The following is a 19,862-nucleotide window of genomic DNA, read 5'->3' on the forward strand; positions in this document are numbered from 1 at the left end:
TTATCCCCCCTTCCTTGGCACTCTTACTGTCACATATATCACTTCTACAAATGTTATAAACCTAACAAGTGTTGTAATTATTGCATTTGTCAATCTAATTTTTTTAAAGAAATTAGGATAAAAGTAAATGAATCACACACACAATCTTTTACATTTATCCACATATTTATCATTTCCAATGCTCTCCAGTCCTTCTTGTGGATTTGATTTACCATCTGGTGTCATTTTCTTTTGGCCTGAAGCTCCTTACTTTAGTATCTCTTATAGAGCAAGACTACCAGCTGTGAATTCTCTCAGTTTTTGTCTATCTGGGAATGTCTTTACTTCAATTTCACTTTAAAACAACAGATTCATTGGATATACAAATCATGGCTCATTTTCTTTTCTTTTAATCCTTTGAATATCATTTCATTGCCTTTTGGCCTCCATTATTTCATATGAAAAGTCAGTTATTAATCATATTATTGTTTTCTTATATGTGATGATCCATTTACTGCTTTCAAGATTTTCTCTTACAGCATTCTGATTATGACGTATCTAAATGTGGTTCTCTTTGTGTTTATCTTACTTGGAGTTCTTGGAGCTGCAGGTTAATGTTTTTAATCAAATTTGAGATGTTTTCATCTATTACGTCTTCAAACCTTTTTTTCTCCCTCTTTCTCTTCTCTCCTCTGGGACTCCCATTATAGGTATATAAAAGACTTAACACTAGGGGTTGCTTCTATGCCTGCATAGCTAGCAGTCAGTCAATAATTCAGGTGAACGTTGTACTCAAACACCTCAAGCCCATAAGGATTTGCCCTCTGCTAATGGATCTGTGTATACATTGGGGGATGCATTCAAATTTGCAGTCTATTTTCAAGTATCCCCTGGGTTTTGTTTTTCACCAGATTCTTTTGCATCTCCCCCTCTACCTATGTGGTTTTCCAGTCAGCTGGGAATGTGTGGAGAGCTTATCTCAGCCCTTCTATAGCTCTCTATTTTCCAGGATATTCTTTAACCTAGACTATAGCAGGATAGCAAAGCTGCAGCTTTACTCCATGCATTTCTACATCAACCATTTTTAGCTGGCAGACACAGACTCTCCACTGTCATTCCCCACACAGACATTCACCATCCTGAATGAGTACATTCCCTATGGGAGTAAAGGTGCTGGTTTCTGCAGTTAACCCTATGCTGGCAAAATTACTATTCTCAATAACCAGGCTCCTTTCTCTTCCTTTTTTGGATATGCCATTGCTTACAAGAATTTGCTTCAAATCTGTTTTGCTTCAAATTTATTTTGTTTTCTTGCCTAAGAAAAAAAACCTACGGAGATTGATGCTAAAGATTAACATAATTTTTGGAAAGTCATATATTCTAGGAATCTATGTAAACTTGAACTTTATCAGAAATGATCAAATTTGTAAAAAAAAAAAAAAAGTTCTTGGCCAGGTGCGGCGGCTCACGTGGGAAGCCAAGGTGGGAGGATTGCTTGGGGTCAGGAGGTCAAGACCAGCTTGAGCAAGAGTGAGACACTGTCTCTACTAAAAATAGGAAAAATTAGTTGGGCACGGTGGCACGCATCTTTAGTCTCAGCTATTCTGGGGGGCTGAGACACCGTCTCAAAAAAAAAAAAAATTCTTGTTATCAAAATATTTCTAAATTCAGGCAAGTGATTCAAAGTAACATTTTTGGGATGATATAATTAAAATAAAACTTTCTCCTAGGTATGTGGTTCAACCAAAATATCAGCTATTTGGCCCAGAGCATGTAAGAGGAAAGCAGTGCTACTAGATGATGTGGCAGAAACTATGCAATTTGAGAATTCTTTCTAGCCCTAGCTAGGCCTCTTAGGTTTTTATCTACCAATAGTATAAAGAGGCATTAAGCTCCCACACTTGCAAATTAACTGACTCTGTTCCCAGAATATTAGAATAACAGCTGTGTCACAGGCAACTTTCAATCTTTTCCAGTCTGGTGATCAAACTGATAATGATAAAAAACAATTCCATCTCACCGTACCTACTATGAAATAGTCAACACCCCGAGTCTTCATTCACACAAACAGGACTCTATCCATAGCAAATTATGAAACCAGCTAGAACAGAGTATATTTCTTCATATTTAATAAAATGAAAAGAAACCAACCTCTTTTTTCTTCTTCTCGTTTTAGTTTATCTTCCTCTATTTCTTTTGGCAATTTTTCCTTTTTCTCTTTTTCCACGTCATTATGCAAATGTTTTGTGGTGTAACTGAGTGCTGGTGAAAGAAGGATCTCTCCATTTTTGCAGAGTTCATCACGAATTTTAATAAAAAACTGCTGAAGTTCTACGGCATCCTCATATATTTCAGAATCTGTCCTGTAATGGCATCAAGAGTATCCATTGACACATAAGCTGTTTTGTTTAAACACCTCAATTACATGTTAAACTCTATTAAATGCTTCTTTAATATGTTAATAGATATAATGGTGTTTCTGTACAGTTCCATGAAGGGTATCTTCTTGAAGTTTGCTAGAGCAGAATCTGAGGTGTCATTTTACTATGGTAAGCCTCATTCCTACCAGTTCCCTTTTCTCATTCCTGGCATAGCTCACATAAAAGGAAAGGCCTTAGGCATTTTCCCTCAGAGATATACAGCACATGTATCAGTCCATTCTGGCAAAAGAAGATGGTTGCCAAAATTAAGAACTGTGCCCAGCCCCCACACCATGTCCAACACTTACATCTAATCTTTAGATTAATTTTTACTCTCTCTTAATGCAGAACATATCATACAAAGTCCTAACAAAAGATTTAGGCTATGTTCACTTTCTTCTTTTTGGTTGCCTAGGTTGGTAGGACCCAGTGACTATTTGAACCTAAACTGCAAAGCTGTAAGGGCATCCTATAATAGGTTACAGGTCTCAGAGTTAGTGTTCATTTTAGTTTCCCAGAAATAATTATGTCATTCTGGGCAATTGGCAGAGGCAAGATAATGAAAGATGGAAAAAAAATTATCTGTGTCACATTCAGAACTTTTCTGAGCCCTTTCCTCATTTATAAAATAAGGGTACTAGGCAAAATAAACTTTAGAATTTTGACAGAAAGAAATTTTATTACTATTTCTAATCCACTGTGGTCCAAGGATATATTCTATTAACTAACAATACCAGGGTCTAAAGAATTTTTCAGGCCAGACATGGTGGCTCATGCCTGTAATCTTAGCATTCTGAGAGACCAGGGCAGGAGGATTGCTTGAGCTCAGAAGTTCGAGACCAGCCTGAGCAAGACCAAGACCTGTCTCTATTAAAAATAGAAAAATTAGCCAGGCATGGTTGCGTGTGCTGCAGTCCTAGCTACTCAGGAGCCTGAGGAAGAAGGATTGCTTGAGCCCAGGAGTTTGAGGTTGTAGTGAGCTATAATGACTCGACTGCACTCTAGCCCAGGCAACAGAGAGAGACCCCGTCACAAAACAAAACAAACAAACAAAAATTATTCACAAAACTAGCCACAGACAAATGTCTTAGCAGTTATGAAGACATTCTGGTCAGGAGAGTATGGCAGGCATAACAAGCTAATTCAGCTCCTGGTGACACACACTACTAGAGCATTAAATTTCAGTGAGGCCATCAGATCAGCAAAGGTGAACTGGCAAACAATTAAAAAACACTGCCAATAACCTAAATGGGTGCTACTGGAAAGGTTTTAAATACATTTTGAGGTTACAGAAATGCTAATACTTGTAGGAAAGCAATAAAAGTTACCAAGGGAAGAAACCTCTAAGACATTTTAAGCCTGTTTTTTGAATATAGGTATCTAAAGCCTGTTCACGTGAAATTCATTTTATAATAGCTTGCAATTTTAAATATAAAACCAAAAGTGAAAATGCACTTTTCATAAATCCATGTTACATTGAAAGGGCAGATTCATAATTCCATTATATCACATAGTTTAGAAATAAAAATTTTGCACAGAAGTCACTAAATGCCTGCTATGTCTGTTTTGGTTTTTTTATTCAAAGTACTATGAAGAATCTGTCAATCTAAGAGGCCAAGTGTTCACTTAATGTGCAAGAACAAAAACTCAAGATGGAAAAACAACTCTAATTCGCCTCAACTGTTAAGTAATCCTGTTACATAAGGTACACATTCAGCAATAGGAAATAATTAAGATTACAGGAGGCTCTTGATGCTTCCCTGTCCTTGTCTTCCCATGAGTCCTTCTTACCTACAAGGGAGTCAGAGTGTTCAATCCAAGAATACTGTTAACAAATTAGGAAAGCCAGCAGCCAACTGGCAGAATCAGCACTATGTTGCTACTGAGTACTGCTGATGGACAAACCACTGTCACCCGAATGAATTTTCTCTTCAGTTAAGTCTCACTGTTCAGATTTCATTTCAGCGTGTGAAGTTCCAGGTGATGTTGGTTAGGGGTAAATGGTGATAAAGCATGAACACTCTTAGAGATCAGCATGGAAATCTACTGTATGTCGATTTCATTGAATTCATGAACTTAATATTTCTGGGATGCCTATCTCCATTACTGGCAATATACTAGATAAAGGCAGAGTTTATCATTCACTAAAGTGATGCATCCTCATCAATTCTTATTGAGTACTTATTCCTAATTCTTTTTTTTTTGTTGTTGAGACAGAGTCTCACTTTGTTGCCCAGGCTAGAGTGAGTGCCGTGGCGTCAGCTTAGCTCACAGCAACCTCAGACTCCTCGGCTTAAGCGATCCTACTGCCTCAGCCTCCCGAGTAGCTGGGACTACAGGCATGTGCCACTATGCCCGGCTAATTTTTTCTATATAGATTTTTTTTTTTTAGTTGTCCATATAATGTCTTTCTATTTTTAGTAGAGACGGGGTCTCGCTCAGGCTGGTCTCGAACTCCTGACCTTGAGCAATCCACCCGCCTCGGCCTCCCAGAGTGCTAGGATTACAGGCGTGAGCCACCGCGCCCGGCCCCTAATTCTTATTAAATACTATAAACCACCTTCATTCTCAAAGATAAGAATCGCTTCCCTTATGTTCTTCAACAAAGCTCCGAGAACGAGAATGAAACTGTATGCATCACTATCTCATATAAATACACCTTGGACTCTTACCTCCCAGGCCTCAAAAACAAAAATGTCAACAATGAAAGAATGAAAAAAACTTATATCCTAGAGATACAAATTTGCTTAATTCTTGAAATAAACAGGTTATCTATACAGGATAAACAAAGTTCCTAATAATCTAAGAGGCAAATACTCTCTGGAAGGCTCACAAAACTAACCCCAAGATGTAACTGGACTGGGCAGGGAAGGGGAGAAGGGAGTGGCTTTAGACTTAAGGACTACATAAATAAAACAAGAACAAGAATGGATGTCTAAATTCCATGAAAGCAGTGTGTGCCACGCATCTAGAACTTGCTCATTCACTAGTAGTGACTCAATAAAAATTTGTTGAATAAATGAATAGCTCTACCACATTTTGACTGCAATATGTCCCCCCATCTTTCTTTTTATTTCTACCCTACTGTTAAAGAATTAAGTACCATTTCTTAAATGTGTTGCTCAAGGGCGCACATTTAGGAAATCTAGCCCTAACTCTAACCCTATCTCTTGTACATATCATACTCATTTGCTGACCCTAGGCCTTTGCATATTAACACTTGCATTATTTGAAATATCCTCTCCCCTACTCATTTTTTTTTTAAGAGATAGGGTCTCTCTCTGTTGCCCTGGCTGGAGTGCAGCGGTGATCACAGCACATTGTAACCTTGACCTCCTGGGCTCAAGGGATCCCTTTGATCCTCCCGTCTCAGCCTCCCAAAGTGCTAGGATTACAGGTGTCAGCCACCCCACCCAGCCACCCCTACTCATTTGAATCCTACTCATTCTTCCTTGATGCCTCATGCCTTTGTAGAAGAACTCTAACCCATGGAGTTCCTTATATCACCATCTTTACTAAATATCAGGTTGTGATGTTATCTCTTCTCTATAATAATTTTTCCCTAAGCATAGGTCCTGTTGCATCCATCATACTTCAAGCTCTTAGAGCACAGAGTTCAAGGCTTGTCATCCATAGCTGTGCTCCATGACTGATGTCCTGGTAACTGGCTCAGCAGTAGCCTTCTATAGTGGGGGACAAGACCAGCCACACCACTTACTAGTTGTGCAACTCTGCGTAATTTCTCTCTGCCTGTGCCTCCGATTCTTCATATGCAAACTGGGAAGATTATCAATTACCTAGAAAGGCTATCATAAGAATTAGATATTATCTACATAAAGTGCTCAGCATGGTGCTTTACAAAGAGCAGGTACTTAAGAGAAATAGCGAACATTACTATTTATTTTTCTTTCAAGGTCCAGAGCAAATGCTGGCTTTACAGCTTCCTCAGCTGGAATTACACTGTCTAAAATTCTAGTTCTCATCATGATAAGACTGTAAACTCCAGGAAGGTAGGGTTTATATCATTAATTTTTTATATACTCCTAACTATCTCTAAGAGCACACAGAAAATACACTATAATTGCTGGATTCAATTTGTCTTAACAGTCAAATATGCTATTGATATGTAGCAAAGATATACCATAGATCAAAATTAGAAGGAAATTTAACTCTGACAAAAATCTAAATTTGCTTCTTTTGGAACATTTAACGTGTGCAGCAGGCTCTAACAGCGAGAAATCTGAGATTAAAAAAAGAAGCCCTTTTAGGAATTTAAAACGGTGATCAAATTTATATCAGTCTAATCTCGGATCAATACTTTGGAGCTATTATTTAAAGCATTCTTGGACTGAAGTCAAACCTTAAAAAGAAAAATCCTGTTACTATTTCTAATTCCTACTTCAAATGCAGAAGCATTTATTCTTTAAAAAATACATTCTGTGAATGGCTGTATTTTAACTTTATGTTTGTGAAGGGATCTTCGATTTTGTATTACACCTTCTAACTGGCCCTAATCTAGGTAACTTAATAGCGTGCCCTCTCTTCCCCACATAATATGTTTGTTCTTTAGAAGTTTTGAGTAATTAGGATTCAGAACAGTATGCTACCAACTGTAATCATGTACTTAAGCCAAAACGGTACATCAAAGCAGTATTCTTTCATCTGTTTTGTATTAAATATCACAAGCTTTCACATAGAAAATGGCTTTGAAAACATACCGATTCATCCTTCTTGCCCTTTCCAATACTTCAAACATGTGCTCTTGAAATAAATCAAGCCGCCGGTAGCGATTATTTTCAACATTCTTCCTAATTATGTCAAAAGTAAGGGGTGGTTTGTTAGGAAAGTTGGGATCCACAGCAGGAATTTCTGCTAAGGAATCACTGTAGCACCTTCCCTCATCATCCTGATGACTCATGACTGACACAAAAAGATTATGGATAAGCTCTTGAATCAGCAAGGTCACATTTGGGACATGAGAGTCCTCATCTCCCTCCAGGTCTCTCCGAGTTTCAAGCAGGACTTTGTGTAGGACAAGGGCATCTTTGTAGATCAAAGATTCAGGCTCATTGTATGTACAGGCATTATTAAACATCATGACGAAGTCCTCAACCATAGAATCTACATCTTGGTACTTGTTGGCCATCATGTGACTTCGAATTTTTTCCATGTCCATGGGCTTCTTAATGGTCAGATAGTAGTCAGGCAACTCAGATCTAGAAGGAAGCCTCAGAAATATAGCACTGAGGCGGCGACCCCTCTTATCAGTATAGTTCTTTACAGCTTCATAGACTTCATTTAGTTTCTGTTGCATTGGAGTCATATATTTTGATTTTTTAGGAGAAATGCCACTCTTCCTACCTAAAGAAAGAAATTCAATGTTAAAATAAAATAAATGAAACTAAATTTGTATATAGTTAGTAGCATAACCACAGGAAAGGGACTATTCCAAGTGATTTGCAAAACACAGTAATTAGCATATCTTTAGTAAAATATAACCTATAGATAAAAAAAAGAACTGGAAAAAACTTTTAACTGTTTTCAGTAATCACATTTTTGATAGAAGAGTAAGTACTGCTTATATTGAGATAGCTGTGATTAAGGTGGAACAAAGCAAATGAAGTAGCCATGTAAATTCTAATTCTATTATCACTAGTATCCCCGAGAACTGAGATTTTCATCACTGAAGAAAAAGAGATATAGATGTTAAAACAAAGGACACTGAATAAAAACCTTGTGGCCTTGAATCTCAATTGAAAGTATCAGTATGAACTTGTAATGTATTTTATCTTTTTTTTTTTTTTTTTTTGAGACAGAGTCTCACTCTGTTGCCCAGGCTAGAGTGAGTGCCGTGGCGTTAGCCTAGCTCACAGCAACCTCAAACTCCTGAGTTCAAGCGATCCTCCTGTCTCAGCCTCCCGAGTAGCTGGGACTACAGGCATGCACCACCATGCCCGGCTAATTTTTTCTATATATATTTTTTAGCTGTCCATATAATTTCTTTCTATTTTTAGTAGAGATGGGGTCTCGCTCTCGCTCAGGCTGGTCTCGAACTCCTGAGCTCAAACGATCCGCCCACCTCGGCCTCCCAGAGTGCTAGGATTACAGGCGTGAGCCACCGCGCCCGGCCTATTTTATCTTTAAATATAAACACACATAAACACAAATAAGTGATCTGGTTTCTTCAATGAGTCAGTGATATGAGGAAAGAAAGGGAAAGAAAAGAGAAGAGACTGCTCTATAAGAAGAGTTTAAGGGCATAACAATCAAATATACTATACAGAACTTAATTAGATCCTGATTTGAAGAAACAATAGTATAAAAATACATTTGTGAGACAACAGAACTTGAAAATTTGTCAAGTGTTACATGAAACCAAGAAACTCTTGCTACTTTTGTTAGGTATGATAATGACTTCATGGCTATTTAAGAAAATGTCTGCATATTTTAGAGATACATATTGAACTATGTAGAAGTGAAATGATGACATTGGATTTGCTTTAAAATAATTTAGAAAAAAAGAGAAAAAGGGGATATAGGAAATAAGTATGGCACAATGTTGATAAATATTGGGTAAGAGGTGTATACAAAAGGGTTCACTGTAGTATTCTTTACATTTGTATATGCTTGAAATTTTTCATAAGAAAACATAGAGAAATAGGAAGGAAATTAACATTCAACATTAAAATTCCCTTTCCCTGAACTTATAAAATATGTGTGTATTTATTTAAAAAAAAAATATACACACACACACACACATACACACATTTAGGCCAGGTGTGATGGCTTACACCTGTAATCCCAGCACTTTGGGAAACCAAGGTGGGAGGATTGCTTGAGGCCAGGATTTTGAGACCAGCCTGAGAAACAGTGAGATCCTATCTCTACAAAAGATAAAAAAGTAGCTGGGTGTGGTGATGTGTGATTTTTTTTTTTGGAGACAGAGTCTCATTCTGTTGCCCAGGCTGGAGTGTGGCGGCGTTAGCCTAGCTCACAGCAACCTCAAACTCCTGGGCTTAAGCAATCCTGCCTCAGCCTCCCAAGTAGCTGGGACTATAGGCATGTGCCACCATGCCTGGATAATTTTTGCTATATATTTTTAGTTGTCCAGCTAATTTCTTTCTATTTTTAGTAGAGATGGGATCTCACTCTTGCTCAGGCTGGTCTCGAACTCCTGACCTTGAGTGATCCTCCCACCTTGGCCTCCCAGAGTGCTAGGATTACAGGTGTGGGCCACCGGGCCTGGCCAGGTGATGTGTGTTTGTAGTCTCAGTCTCAGCTACTTGGGAGGCTGAGGCAGGAGGAGGATCACTTGAACCCAGGAGTTGGAGGTTGCAGTGAACTATGATGATCCCACTGCATTCTAACCTGGGCAACAAAGCAAGACCCTGACTCCAAAAAACCATAAAATACATACATACATTTAGATAGCTATTATTAAACTATCTATTGTTAATTAGTCTCCTAACTCAACTTATGGAATCAATTCTAGTTTTAAAGGGTATTGTGCCCCTACAAACCAGGATGAAAATTTCACATATCTGCAAACCTTCTGCATGCTTTTGTAATTCCATGAAAAGATAAATACCTTAAAAAGAAGTAAATCAGACCCTAAGCTACCATGAAATTTAGTTTACAGTCATTTCTTATAAAAACGCAGGTCTGTTTGTTTTCCTCCTTATCAGCAAATATGGCTCTAAAGAGTATTTGACATCACTCACATTTGCTTGGTATTTATTTTATTTACATATTTTAAATAAGACAGAAACTTCTTGTTTAGTCCAATGGTAGCAATTACTTTTGCTATCTTTTCTCCTTGACTTTTAATAAAACAACCATCCATGAACCACACTCAAATGACAGTTGAGTACAGTACAGTGAATGGATACCTCTAACCTCTGAAATTCTGTCCAGTGGGAGCTGCTGGGATTCATTTTTAATTCTAGTAATTACCAAACATACAAAAAAGAAAAATCTGCCACTATACTTTTCCAGGTATCATACATAGAAAAAATATCTATTCTTCCTATTTAATGTTTACAAAATGTCCACCACATTCAGGAAAGTAAACAAAACCTTTGATGTTATATTCTATTCTCCATGTGCTCATCACAGTTTAGCTGCTTAAAATATAGTAAAAGATAATGCTTGAGAAGAGGGAAGAAACTCCATACTGGAGTGCCAGTGAGTTTAAATATACTCATTTAATCAAATACTTAATTTAATTAAATATTATTTCAGAAAATTGGTAATCTCTCCTTGACAGACTAAACTGAAAAAGAAAGAAACATGATGCTGCCTTACTCAGCTTGAGTTTGGGGGAAGCCATGTCATCATCATCGGGCAGGGGCCCCAGCTCTTTCCTTTTATCCTTGAGTAGCTTCTCCAGGATATGTGCATCGTTGTACACCTACATTCCAAACATATATTTAAAATTATTTTCTAAAAAACTGTTTAATAAGGTATAATATGTATCCATAAAGAAGCTTTAAAATCACAGTTTAGGATAGTTGGGAGCACTACAGAGCAATAAAATCACTATCTCTGTAGGGAGGGCCTTGGCCTAAATTGGTTTTGTAAGCTTCCCAGGTGATTCTAATGTGTAGATAAGCAAGCTAATGTCTTAGAACTACTATAGTAGAATCATCCTAGGTTTTAACAGAAGTCCTAAAACACATTTACAGGTGTTGTTTTCCTCAAAAACTTATTTTTTCCCCACTGGACCTTAAAGGTAGCACACTTAGCCCAATGAGAATTAGAGATTAAAAATATCTGATGGTTACAGAACAATATCTCAAATATTGTTAAATCCCAAATCTGAGTTCACAGTCTGGAATCTGATACATAAAAAAAAAATCCCCGTGTAAGGATTTCTCTCTGAAGATGGAGCCAAGGGGTGGTAATATGCAGTCAAGAACTAGGTTACTCACCTAATGGCTTTGCCTCCAGAGCTGCCTCCTCCTACCTCCCCAGCAGAGGCTATGTCCTCCCTTGACCACCCACCAGAGCAGAGGGGCTGAGGGTATAAGTGACCTCTCTTCTTTGGCCACCTCTTTTATTTATTTATTTATTTTTGAAACAGGGTCTTAATCTGTCACCCAGGCTAGAGTGCAGTAGTGTCACCATAGCTCACGGCAACCTCAAACTCCTGGGTTCAAGTGATCCTCCTGCTTCAGCCTCCCGAGTAGCTGGGATTATAGGTGCGTGCCACCGTGCCTGGCTAATTTTTCTATTTTTGTTTTTTTTTGTAGACACGGGGTCTCACTCTTGCTCGGGCTGGTCCCAAACTCCTGGGCTCAAGCAATCCTCCTGCCTTGGCCTCCCAAAGTGCTAGGATTATAGGCATGAGCCACTGCTCCCAGCCTGGCCACTTCTTTTAAAGGTAGCTTTTTTTCTCTACCAGTGACAGAGAAGTAGTACATTAGCCCATGATACTGAGGACAGAGTAAACACCCATGATAGAGGGAACCATTTCTTTGATCTACAAGCATCCTCAATGCATATTTTATTTTATAATCAAATGTAATTCTTTCTTCCAAGCAGAAGAAAGGAAATAAATGATTTGAAAATGTTATTTTATTTCTGGGAGATTTAAAGTGGATAAAAGATATAAAATAGAAGAAATATCAAAGAATAAAGACTGTATTTTAGCTATACTGATAAAGAACTAAAAATCAGATGCTTCATGCCAAAATCAATTAAACCAATTATTTAGAGGTACATTTATGGGAATATCATGCTGATTCTTATATAATTATATCATTTTATGGACTGTCTTTGGAGAAGTATGGGCTACAGAAGATAGCAATAATAATGATGATGAAAGATTTTAATGCTACTGGCTTTCCTTTGAGTGCTTATTCCATACTGTGTTAAATGCTCGGTATATATTACCTCTTTTAAATCCTACAGCAACCCTGATGCAAGTACTATTATTATTCCTAATTTACAGATGAGGAAACTGGGGATCAGGAAGGATAAGTTAGTTACACAGGGATGGGCAGAGTGGGATTCAAATCTAGGATGTCAGATAACAAAGTATGAACTTTTAACCTTTATACTATACTGCGCCTCTGATTTTAACCAATTAAGAAAAAACAAAGTTATTAACCTAGTCACCAAGAAGAATAACTTAAGTTAGGCCTCTCAAGCTGATCTCTCAAAATGCATTGTTCTATCGCCACCTAAAAGAAAAAGTGCCTACTTAAGGATCTCCACCCACCCCTCCTTACCTGGGAGCCCTCCTCATTGTAGTGCCTAGCATTGCGGAACATCAGCTTCATGTCTTCTATCATCCCTTCTTCACCTGCATATTTGTCATTGCGGATGTTATGCTCAATTATTTTCAAGTCCATTGGCTCCAAGATGATTTTATAATAATCAGGATAGTCCTTTTTGGATGGTTTAACCATAAAGAGGTCACAAAGTCTTCTGCCTGAACCTGGCTCTCGAGCTTCAAGAACAACATTGAATAAGATTTTCATTCGCTGCTTTCTTATGTTCTTTTTACTGTTGAGGGAGGAGGTAGAAAAGGGGAAAAACGAGAATAGGTTCAGTTTTCTTTATACAGGGATGAATGTGAAATGAAACAGATTAATCTGTGGGCAGGTGCTTCATAATGATTACAATTTACTGATTACATATGCCACAAATACAGTAAACATGCTGGAAGCTATAAGCAAATATTAGAAAAATTTCCAAAATAGTTAAAACATAGTGACCCTGGCAGAAGCAGCCAGTGAACACCAGATAAAGCTGTTTAGAATATCTCATGAAATGCAATGTTTGAAAAAAGATCTTTCCTGACACTGAAAGAAAATGAAATTCTATAATCAAATGAAATACATTTTTTTGTCTAAAGATGAACAGAGCAAAAGTGCAATAAAACTAGTGATTCCCTCTTGTTACTACTATTCTCACTTCCAAGCACAAAAAAAGTAAACAACCAAAAAAAAACCTAGCAAAGATAAATGTTCCATCTCTTAAGACAACTACTACTGAATACCTGCATATTTTGGTTCACAGAAAATAAAAGGAGACTGTCTACCAGACTAAGTGTCTCCATTCCACAGTGGGTACAAGTCTCTCTGGTATTGATTCTGTCAGGGTCAATCCCTGCTCCCTCCCTCCATCAGTATTATTCCACAATCCCAAGCTAGTTTAAATAATAAATGATCTGTGGTTCATCTGCATTCTCTGGAGTAAATTTTCATCCTAGAGTATGAATCCCTGTCTTATTCTCCAAATTCCCCCAGTGAAATATGATGCTGAGAAACTAATGTGAAGTGGTATGGAATAAAGTACAAGGGACCAGAAATTAGAACCAGAATTCAAAAAGGGCCTCCTAATTATTGAGAAAACTGGCTCAGAGAGGCTAAACAACTTGCCCAAGGTGAGCTACCCAGTAAAATGTTAGAAGAGATGCTCTTCTGAAAAGACTTCGGGTCAACTGTTCTTATGTTAAATGAACAGTCAGGTAGGTAATAATAAGAAATGACTTAAGAGTTAATTTCTGGCCGGGCGCGGTGGCTCACGCCTGTAATCCTAGCACTCTGGGAGGCCGAGGCGGGCGGATCGCTCAAGGTCAGGAGTTCGAGACCAGCCTGAGCAAGAGCGAGACCCCGTCTCTACTAAAAATAGAAAGAAATTATATGGACAACTAAAAATATATATATAGAAAAATTAGCCGGGCATAGTGGCGCATGCCTGTAGTCCCAGCTACTCGGGAGGCTGAGGCAAGAGGATCGCTTGAGCCCAGGAGTTTGAGGCTGCTGTGAGCTAGGCTGACGCCATGGCACTCACTCTAGCCTGGGCAACAAAGTGAGACTCTGTCTCAAAAAAAAAAAAAAAAGAGTTAATTTCTATTCAACAAACATTTACTAAGATTTAATAATACAGTATAGTCATCCATTGGTATTTGTGAGGGATTGGTTCTAGCATCTCCTGCAGATACCAAAATCTGTGGATGCTCAAGTCCCTTATATACAATAGTGTGGTTTTTGCATATAATCTATGCACATCCTTCTGTGCACTTTTTATTTATTTATTTTAGAGACAGCGTCTTGCTCTGTCACCAGGCTGGAGTACAGTGGCTTGATCACAGCTCACTGCAACCTCAAACTCCTCGGCTCAAGGATCCTCCTGCTTCAGCCTCCTAAGTAGCTGGGACTACAGGCGTGCACCACTATGCCTGGCTATTTTTTTTAGTTTTTGTAGAGATGGAGGTCTTGTTATTGCCCTCAAACTCCTGGCCTTAAGAGATCCTCCCACCTCGGCCTCCCAAAGTGCTAGGATTACAGGTGTGAGCCACATGGCAATCTAGGAGACATTTCATATTCTAGTGGAAACTATCTCTCCAAAGAGGCAACCTGGGGTGATGATGTGAGAGTTCTCTCATTCTAAGCCTTTAGCAAGTGGGTAACAGAAGGTAAGGTGGGACCAAGCTCCAATACTACAGAGATAAGAACACAGATGACTTTAACTTTTAGGAAGTCACTAAGGGAAAATTTCAGAACCTGAAATCAGATATGGTTTGTTTAGGTCTCACATGTGAGGGCTGACATTAAAAGGAAAACTCAGGGATTCAATTTTGAAGCTCTAAGCTTAAAAGATCTCTTCAATAAGCTAGTCAGAATGAAATCAGTCCTTATTACAGGAATTTTAAATAGCTTAACAATTCAGTTAAGGCCTGACCTGGACCAGGAGGAGATCAGCCCTATTCCTTTCTGGGTTCCAGCAAACCACTCTCAATTATCGTTAGGCTTTCCTATTCCTGCATGAAGCTACAAATACTCTCATCTGGGAAAAGTTTTTTTTTTTTTTTTTTTTTTGGAGACAGAGTCTTGCAATGTCACCCTGGGTAGAGTGCAGTGGTGTCATTATAGTTCACTGTAACCTCAAACTCCTAGGCTCAAGCGATCCTCCTGCCTCAGCCTCCAAAGTAGCTGGGACCACAGGCATGTGCCACTATGTGCCCGTCCAAGTTTTCTATTTTTGGTAGAGATGGGGTCTCCCTATTGCTCAGGCTGGTCTCAAACTCATTAGCTCAAGCAATCCTTCTGCCTCCACCTCCCATAGAGGTAGAATTACACGCGTGAGCCACTGCGCCCAGACCAAGGGGAAGTTTTCAACTGAATTTTGCCAACAAAGTAAAAGAACAGAAAGTTGCCCATTATTCCAACACCAGTAACTCTGATACTTGGTAGCTTTGAGTGGGACATACCCAGAACGTGAGATCTGGTTGTATGTAAGAAATTGCTCTAATCTAATAACTGAAATTTATTGTTTTAGCACTCTTATTACTAGTCATTTTTTTCTCCATGTGTATCATTTGCTCCTTAAGAGAGTGATGTGTAATTGATTTCCATCCTCAAAGGCAAGCAAAACTTCTATTACTAGGGTCACTTTTGACCTTCTCTGAACCAATCCAGCTTTGTTATTTTGTTTACATTTTTCCAGATCCTTGGAGTACCTCTGAGACTAAGATTCACTGGCCAATTATTATTATATTATTATTTTTTCGAGACAGTGTCTCTCTCTTTTGCCCAGGCTTAGAGGGCATAGCTCACTGCAACCTCAAATTCCTGGGCTCACGTGATCCTCTTCTCTTAGCCTATGAAGTAGCTGGGATTACAGGTGTATGTTGCCACGCCTGGTTAATTTTTCTTTTTCTTTTTGTAGAGACAGGGCCTCACTATTTCCCAGGCTGGTCTTAAACTTCTGGCCTCAAGAGATTTTCCCACTTCAGCCTCTCAAAGTGTTAGGATTACAGGCATGAGCCACTGTGCCTGGCCCAGGCCCATTAATTTTAACCTGGCTACCAGAAAAAACTCAGAGCTAAACTTCATACTCTTTTATAATAACTGTATTAGCTTGGGTGGCTGGTATGCTTGCTTTATCTTTTTCTATTATGGATGCTAAGCCGTATTACATCCATGACTTCTGAAAGCTTTAAATAGTCTTTGAAATGAATATACTTTGCATTACAAAAATTCAGCCACTACAGTCCCCTATTTGAAACTTTCTGGCTACTATTTTCTTTGTCACTTTGCTTTTCAGATTCTTCTTAGAACCTCTCTATATGTCCTACTTCTCCTCCTTCAAACCATTAACTGTGAACAGTTTGTTTACTCTTCTCCATTTTTGGAAAGGTGCGTATCATTCAATCCCAGACCTTGTAACTAGCATAATCATTATCCTTTTTTTAATTAGCATCTTTTAACATACTAAAGTAAAATACATCTTGAGGGAGTTCAAAACTAGGGGTATTCATCACTGCACACTAAAGGGGCCATGCTTAAGGGGACAACAATTCAGATCACAGACATTGCTATAATAAATATATACTACAATTTTATAGAAGATGGGCCACAAAGGGTCCTGTGGTAACAAAATAAGTACTTTAAAGCAATTTTCCAATACATAAAAGTCAAATAAATGTCTTGAGAAATGGGTGCTTTATCTAATTTGCACAAAGATTATAAGCTAGTAGAGGCTCTGTTCTGAGTTTAATTTTCCAGGACTACCACCAACCTCCAGAACCCAACCCAACCCAACCTAAAACACTGCACAGTCACTTTCTGCTACCCTTATCTTATTACTAAGTTCTAGAGGATTTCCACAGCCCTTCTAGATGTAATTTTCCTTTCAATGTTTCATGCCACAGTGATAGTCCCGGCCCTCATACTTCGTGGCCAACCATTTTCTCAAATGTCCTTATCATTATTCCTCTGAAGCTACTACTTATTATTATATATACCCATTTGCATATATACACACAAAATTCCTGTAGTTATAATAGCTACCACTTCTACCATATGCTAAACACTATGTACTCATTTAATTATTATCCCAATTTTGCAGATGTAAAAATTGAGGCTTAGAGACATCAAGTGAATAACTAAGGCCACAAAGTGAATAATCAGAATTGACACTTGAATCAGCTGATAATCACCATGCAGCTTTTATCATGTCCCTTGGTAAGTTGGTGCTTATCAAGAGCCTCTTTAAATTCAGCCCTGTTCACAGGCTGCCAGGTCTCCCAGCATTTAGCTCCCCGGCCTTAGAGCTTCAGTGGTACTTGTTATTAAGCTCAGTAAACACAAAAGTTCTTTCTTTTACAAGGTTTGCTATATTTCATTTTCAAATCTTTAAGAAATAAAACCTTTTCATTCATCTTTTCCAATGAGTCTTCCTAGACTGGTAACATCTGACTAAAAACAAAATGAAATCTACTGAGTCCTTATGTCAACAGGCACTACACTTCCAGAAAATAATCAGAGCTATATTTATTGAGTACTCACTGCATCCAGTCCTAAAGGCTTTACATGTATTAACCAAATGCATTCTCATAGCAATCCTATGTAGGTACTGTCATCAACTCCTTTTTCAGATGAAGGTGAAATGAGGCTTAGATCACAGAGCTAGTAAGAACAGCTGGGATTTGAACTTGGGCAGTTAGGCTCTAAAGCTTGGGGTTGTAACACTACCCCATGATGCCTCCAATTTCTATTTCTATTACCACTTATAGTTAGTGCCATACACTATGAATGACATATAAAAGAATACAATCCATGTTCTTTTCGCTAAATTTACCACCTCAGAAAACTTTTCTTATGGAAAATATTAGGAAGATGACAATGATAATGTAGTCATTTTATAGAGTGGATTACATAGGGTAGCAACATGTAGGTAACTTAAGACCTTAATTTTCAAGGAAAAGCATGGTGGGAAAATAATCTTAAAGTTATCTGGGCAATCATACAACATTTCTATATAACTACATAGTTGTGTACCTTATGCAATTATTTTACTACATTGTTTCCATATAATTTCATTTGTTTTTAAACTGCCTCTTTCCCTGGCCAATAAGTTCCTGGTAGGTAGAAGAAATTACTGAATGTTCTCCTTTATGACCTGTAAGAGCAGAGTCTAGTGTTCCATAAGTAACTGATACTTTGTGAACATCAGATGGCAAATGTGAAAACAAAAATACTATACAATTATTACAAGCACTATGGCATGACAACTCATAGGTTGTTTTTAAAATAAGTAACATGCAAAAGAATGGATTCTTTTTAAAAAAAGACAGGGATACGATCAGAGACTGAGTAAATGTATGCATGCTGGTGAAACACTAACCCAATGCATAGTGACCACATGCACTGACATCACTTGGACTGTCAATGTTGATTTTGATCCCTCTACCCCCCCAATCAGTAAAAGCCATCCCTGAAAGGGAATCAGCATCCGCCAGTCCCTGGTCACTGGCAATGCCACCTTCTACCTGTTGCTACAGAAGCATAGTCACAATGATTAGTGAGGGGGTTTTCTGTCCTGGCAAAGCTAGCAACAAAGTAAGGATACTCATGAACATATCTAGGCTAACTAATTCTGAATTTATATTACTAACTAGACTTCTAAACTGCACTGCTTTCATTATTCATAAAATAAACTGGCACCCAGATACTTTTTTCACATGCTTGAGGCTTCACTTTTCACCTAATCAGTACTGACAATGCCACAGAAAAGTTATACTTTTAAAAGAATGTTTATGCATAAAAAAGGACTGCACACCTGGATAGCCTCCTGAGACCCAACATCTCACTGTCATGAGTGTTCCTGGGAAAGCAGAAACAAACATTACATGTGAAGAGAAACAAAACAAGCAACATTGAAGGGTATAAACCAAATATGGTTGAGAAAAAAGAGAATTATTCAGTCCAAAGGCCAAAAGATAAATAATACCTGGAACATTTCAACACAGAAGACAGAAGGTGGATATTTGGGTGTAGGGTAGGGAGAAAAGAATGCATTCCCAGAATGAAGAGAACATACCCACATTCAATTTTTCTCACACTCTTTGGTATTAAAAAAATAAAGCAAAAGTAGAATCATATATAATACTTAGGAGTCAAGTGGCACTTGGAAAACCTGGCCCTGACTTCTATGGCCAAGCTTAGCTTAACCTAGGCTACTGTTTGCCTGACTTCTGGAGAAGTCTATTTCTTGTTACCAAAACCTCTTAACTACCTTCCACAAGGCTCATCATGTTAATTCCTTTGTCATAGTCTGAAGTATAGGAATTAATTCTCTCAATCTTTTAACATCCACTCATGGCTGAATTTCAAACCCAGGTTTGTTCTTTTATTACTTTAGCGGATGGTTTATATTTGTTCTTCTCTTATTTGTGTTTTCCCCTTCATTGTATAAAACACTTCCTAGGAAAACTGTTCATAAAGACTTTTTGTCTGAAGTGGAATTTTATTATTTCAAGAACATAAAGCTCAGTTTTCTTTTTACAGGAGGTTTTAGGGCAGTAACTTTCATTTAATCTACTTGAGTGTCCCACAAACTATAAGCCACAGAGATACATAATTTTAAAGATATGGCCTGGGCTAATGCTTCCTTGGAACTGTTTTCTTAACATTCAATTAATTTAAGATCTCTCTTTTCATCCAGTGT

The 19,862-nt window shown here is 38.0% G+C and overlaps 1 protein-coding gene across 50 annotated transcripts in view; it reads right to left on the reverse strand.

The window, feature by feature from the left end:
- Positions 1-19,862, reverse strand: part of PBRM1 (polybromo 1) — a 123,206-nt gene that overhangs the window by 53,464 nt on the left and 49,880 nt on the right. For 39 of the 50 annotated variants that reach the window (XR_011234105.1, XM_069475840.1, XM_069475839.1 and 36 more), the window contains 4 exons: positions 12,632-12,908; positions 10,704-10,809; positions 7,118-7,760; positions 2,131-2,342 (listed from right to left, as the gene is read on the reverse strand). Coding sequence is in view for 48 of the 50 variants with exons in the window: in XM_069475840.1 (XP_069331941.1) it covers positions 2,131-2,342; positions 7,118-7,760; positions 10,704-10,809; positions 12,632-12,908 (1,238 nt within the window). In the remaining 2 variants the exon portion in view is untranslated. Of the gene's footprint in view, positions 1-2,130; positions 2,343-7,117; positions 7,761-10,703; positions 10,810-12,631; positions 12,909-18,974; positions 19,020-19,862 lie in introns of all 50 variants that reach the window. The other 11 variants (XR_011234104.1, XM_069475812.1, XM_069475826.1 and 8 more) reach the window with 1 other exon arrangement.

This window comes from Eulemur rufifrons, chromosome 7 (assembly GCF_041146395.1).
Source record: "Eulemur rufifrons isolate Redbay chromosome 7, OSU_ERuf_1, whole genome shotgun sequence".
Classification (NCBI taxonomy): domain Eukaryota; kingdom Metazoa; phylum Chordata; class Mammalia; order Primates; family Lemuridae; genus Eulemur; species Eulemur rufifrons.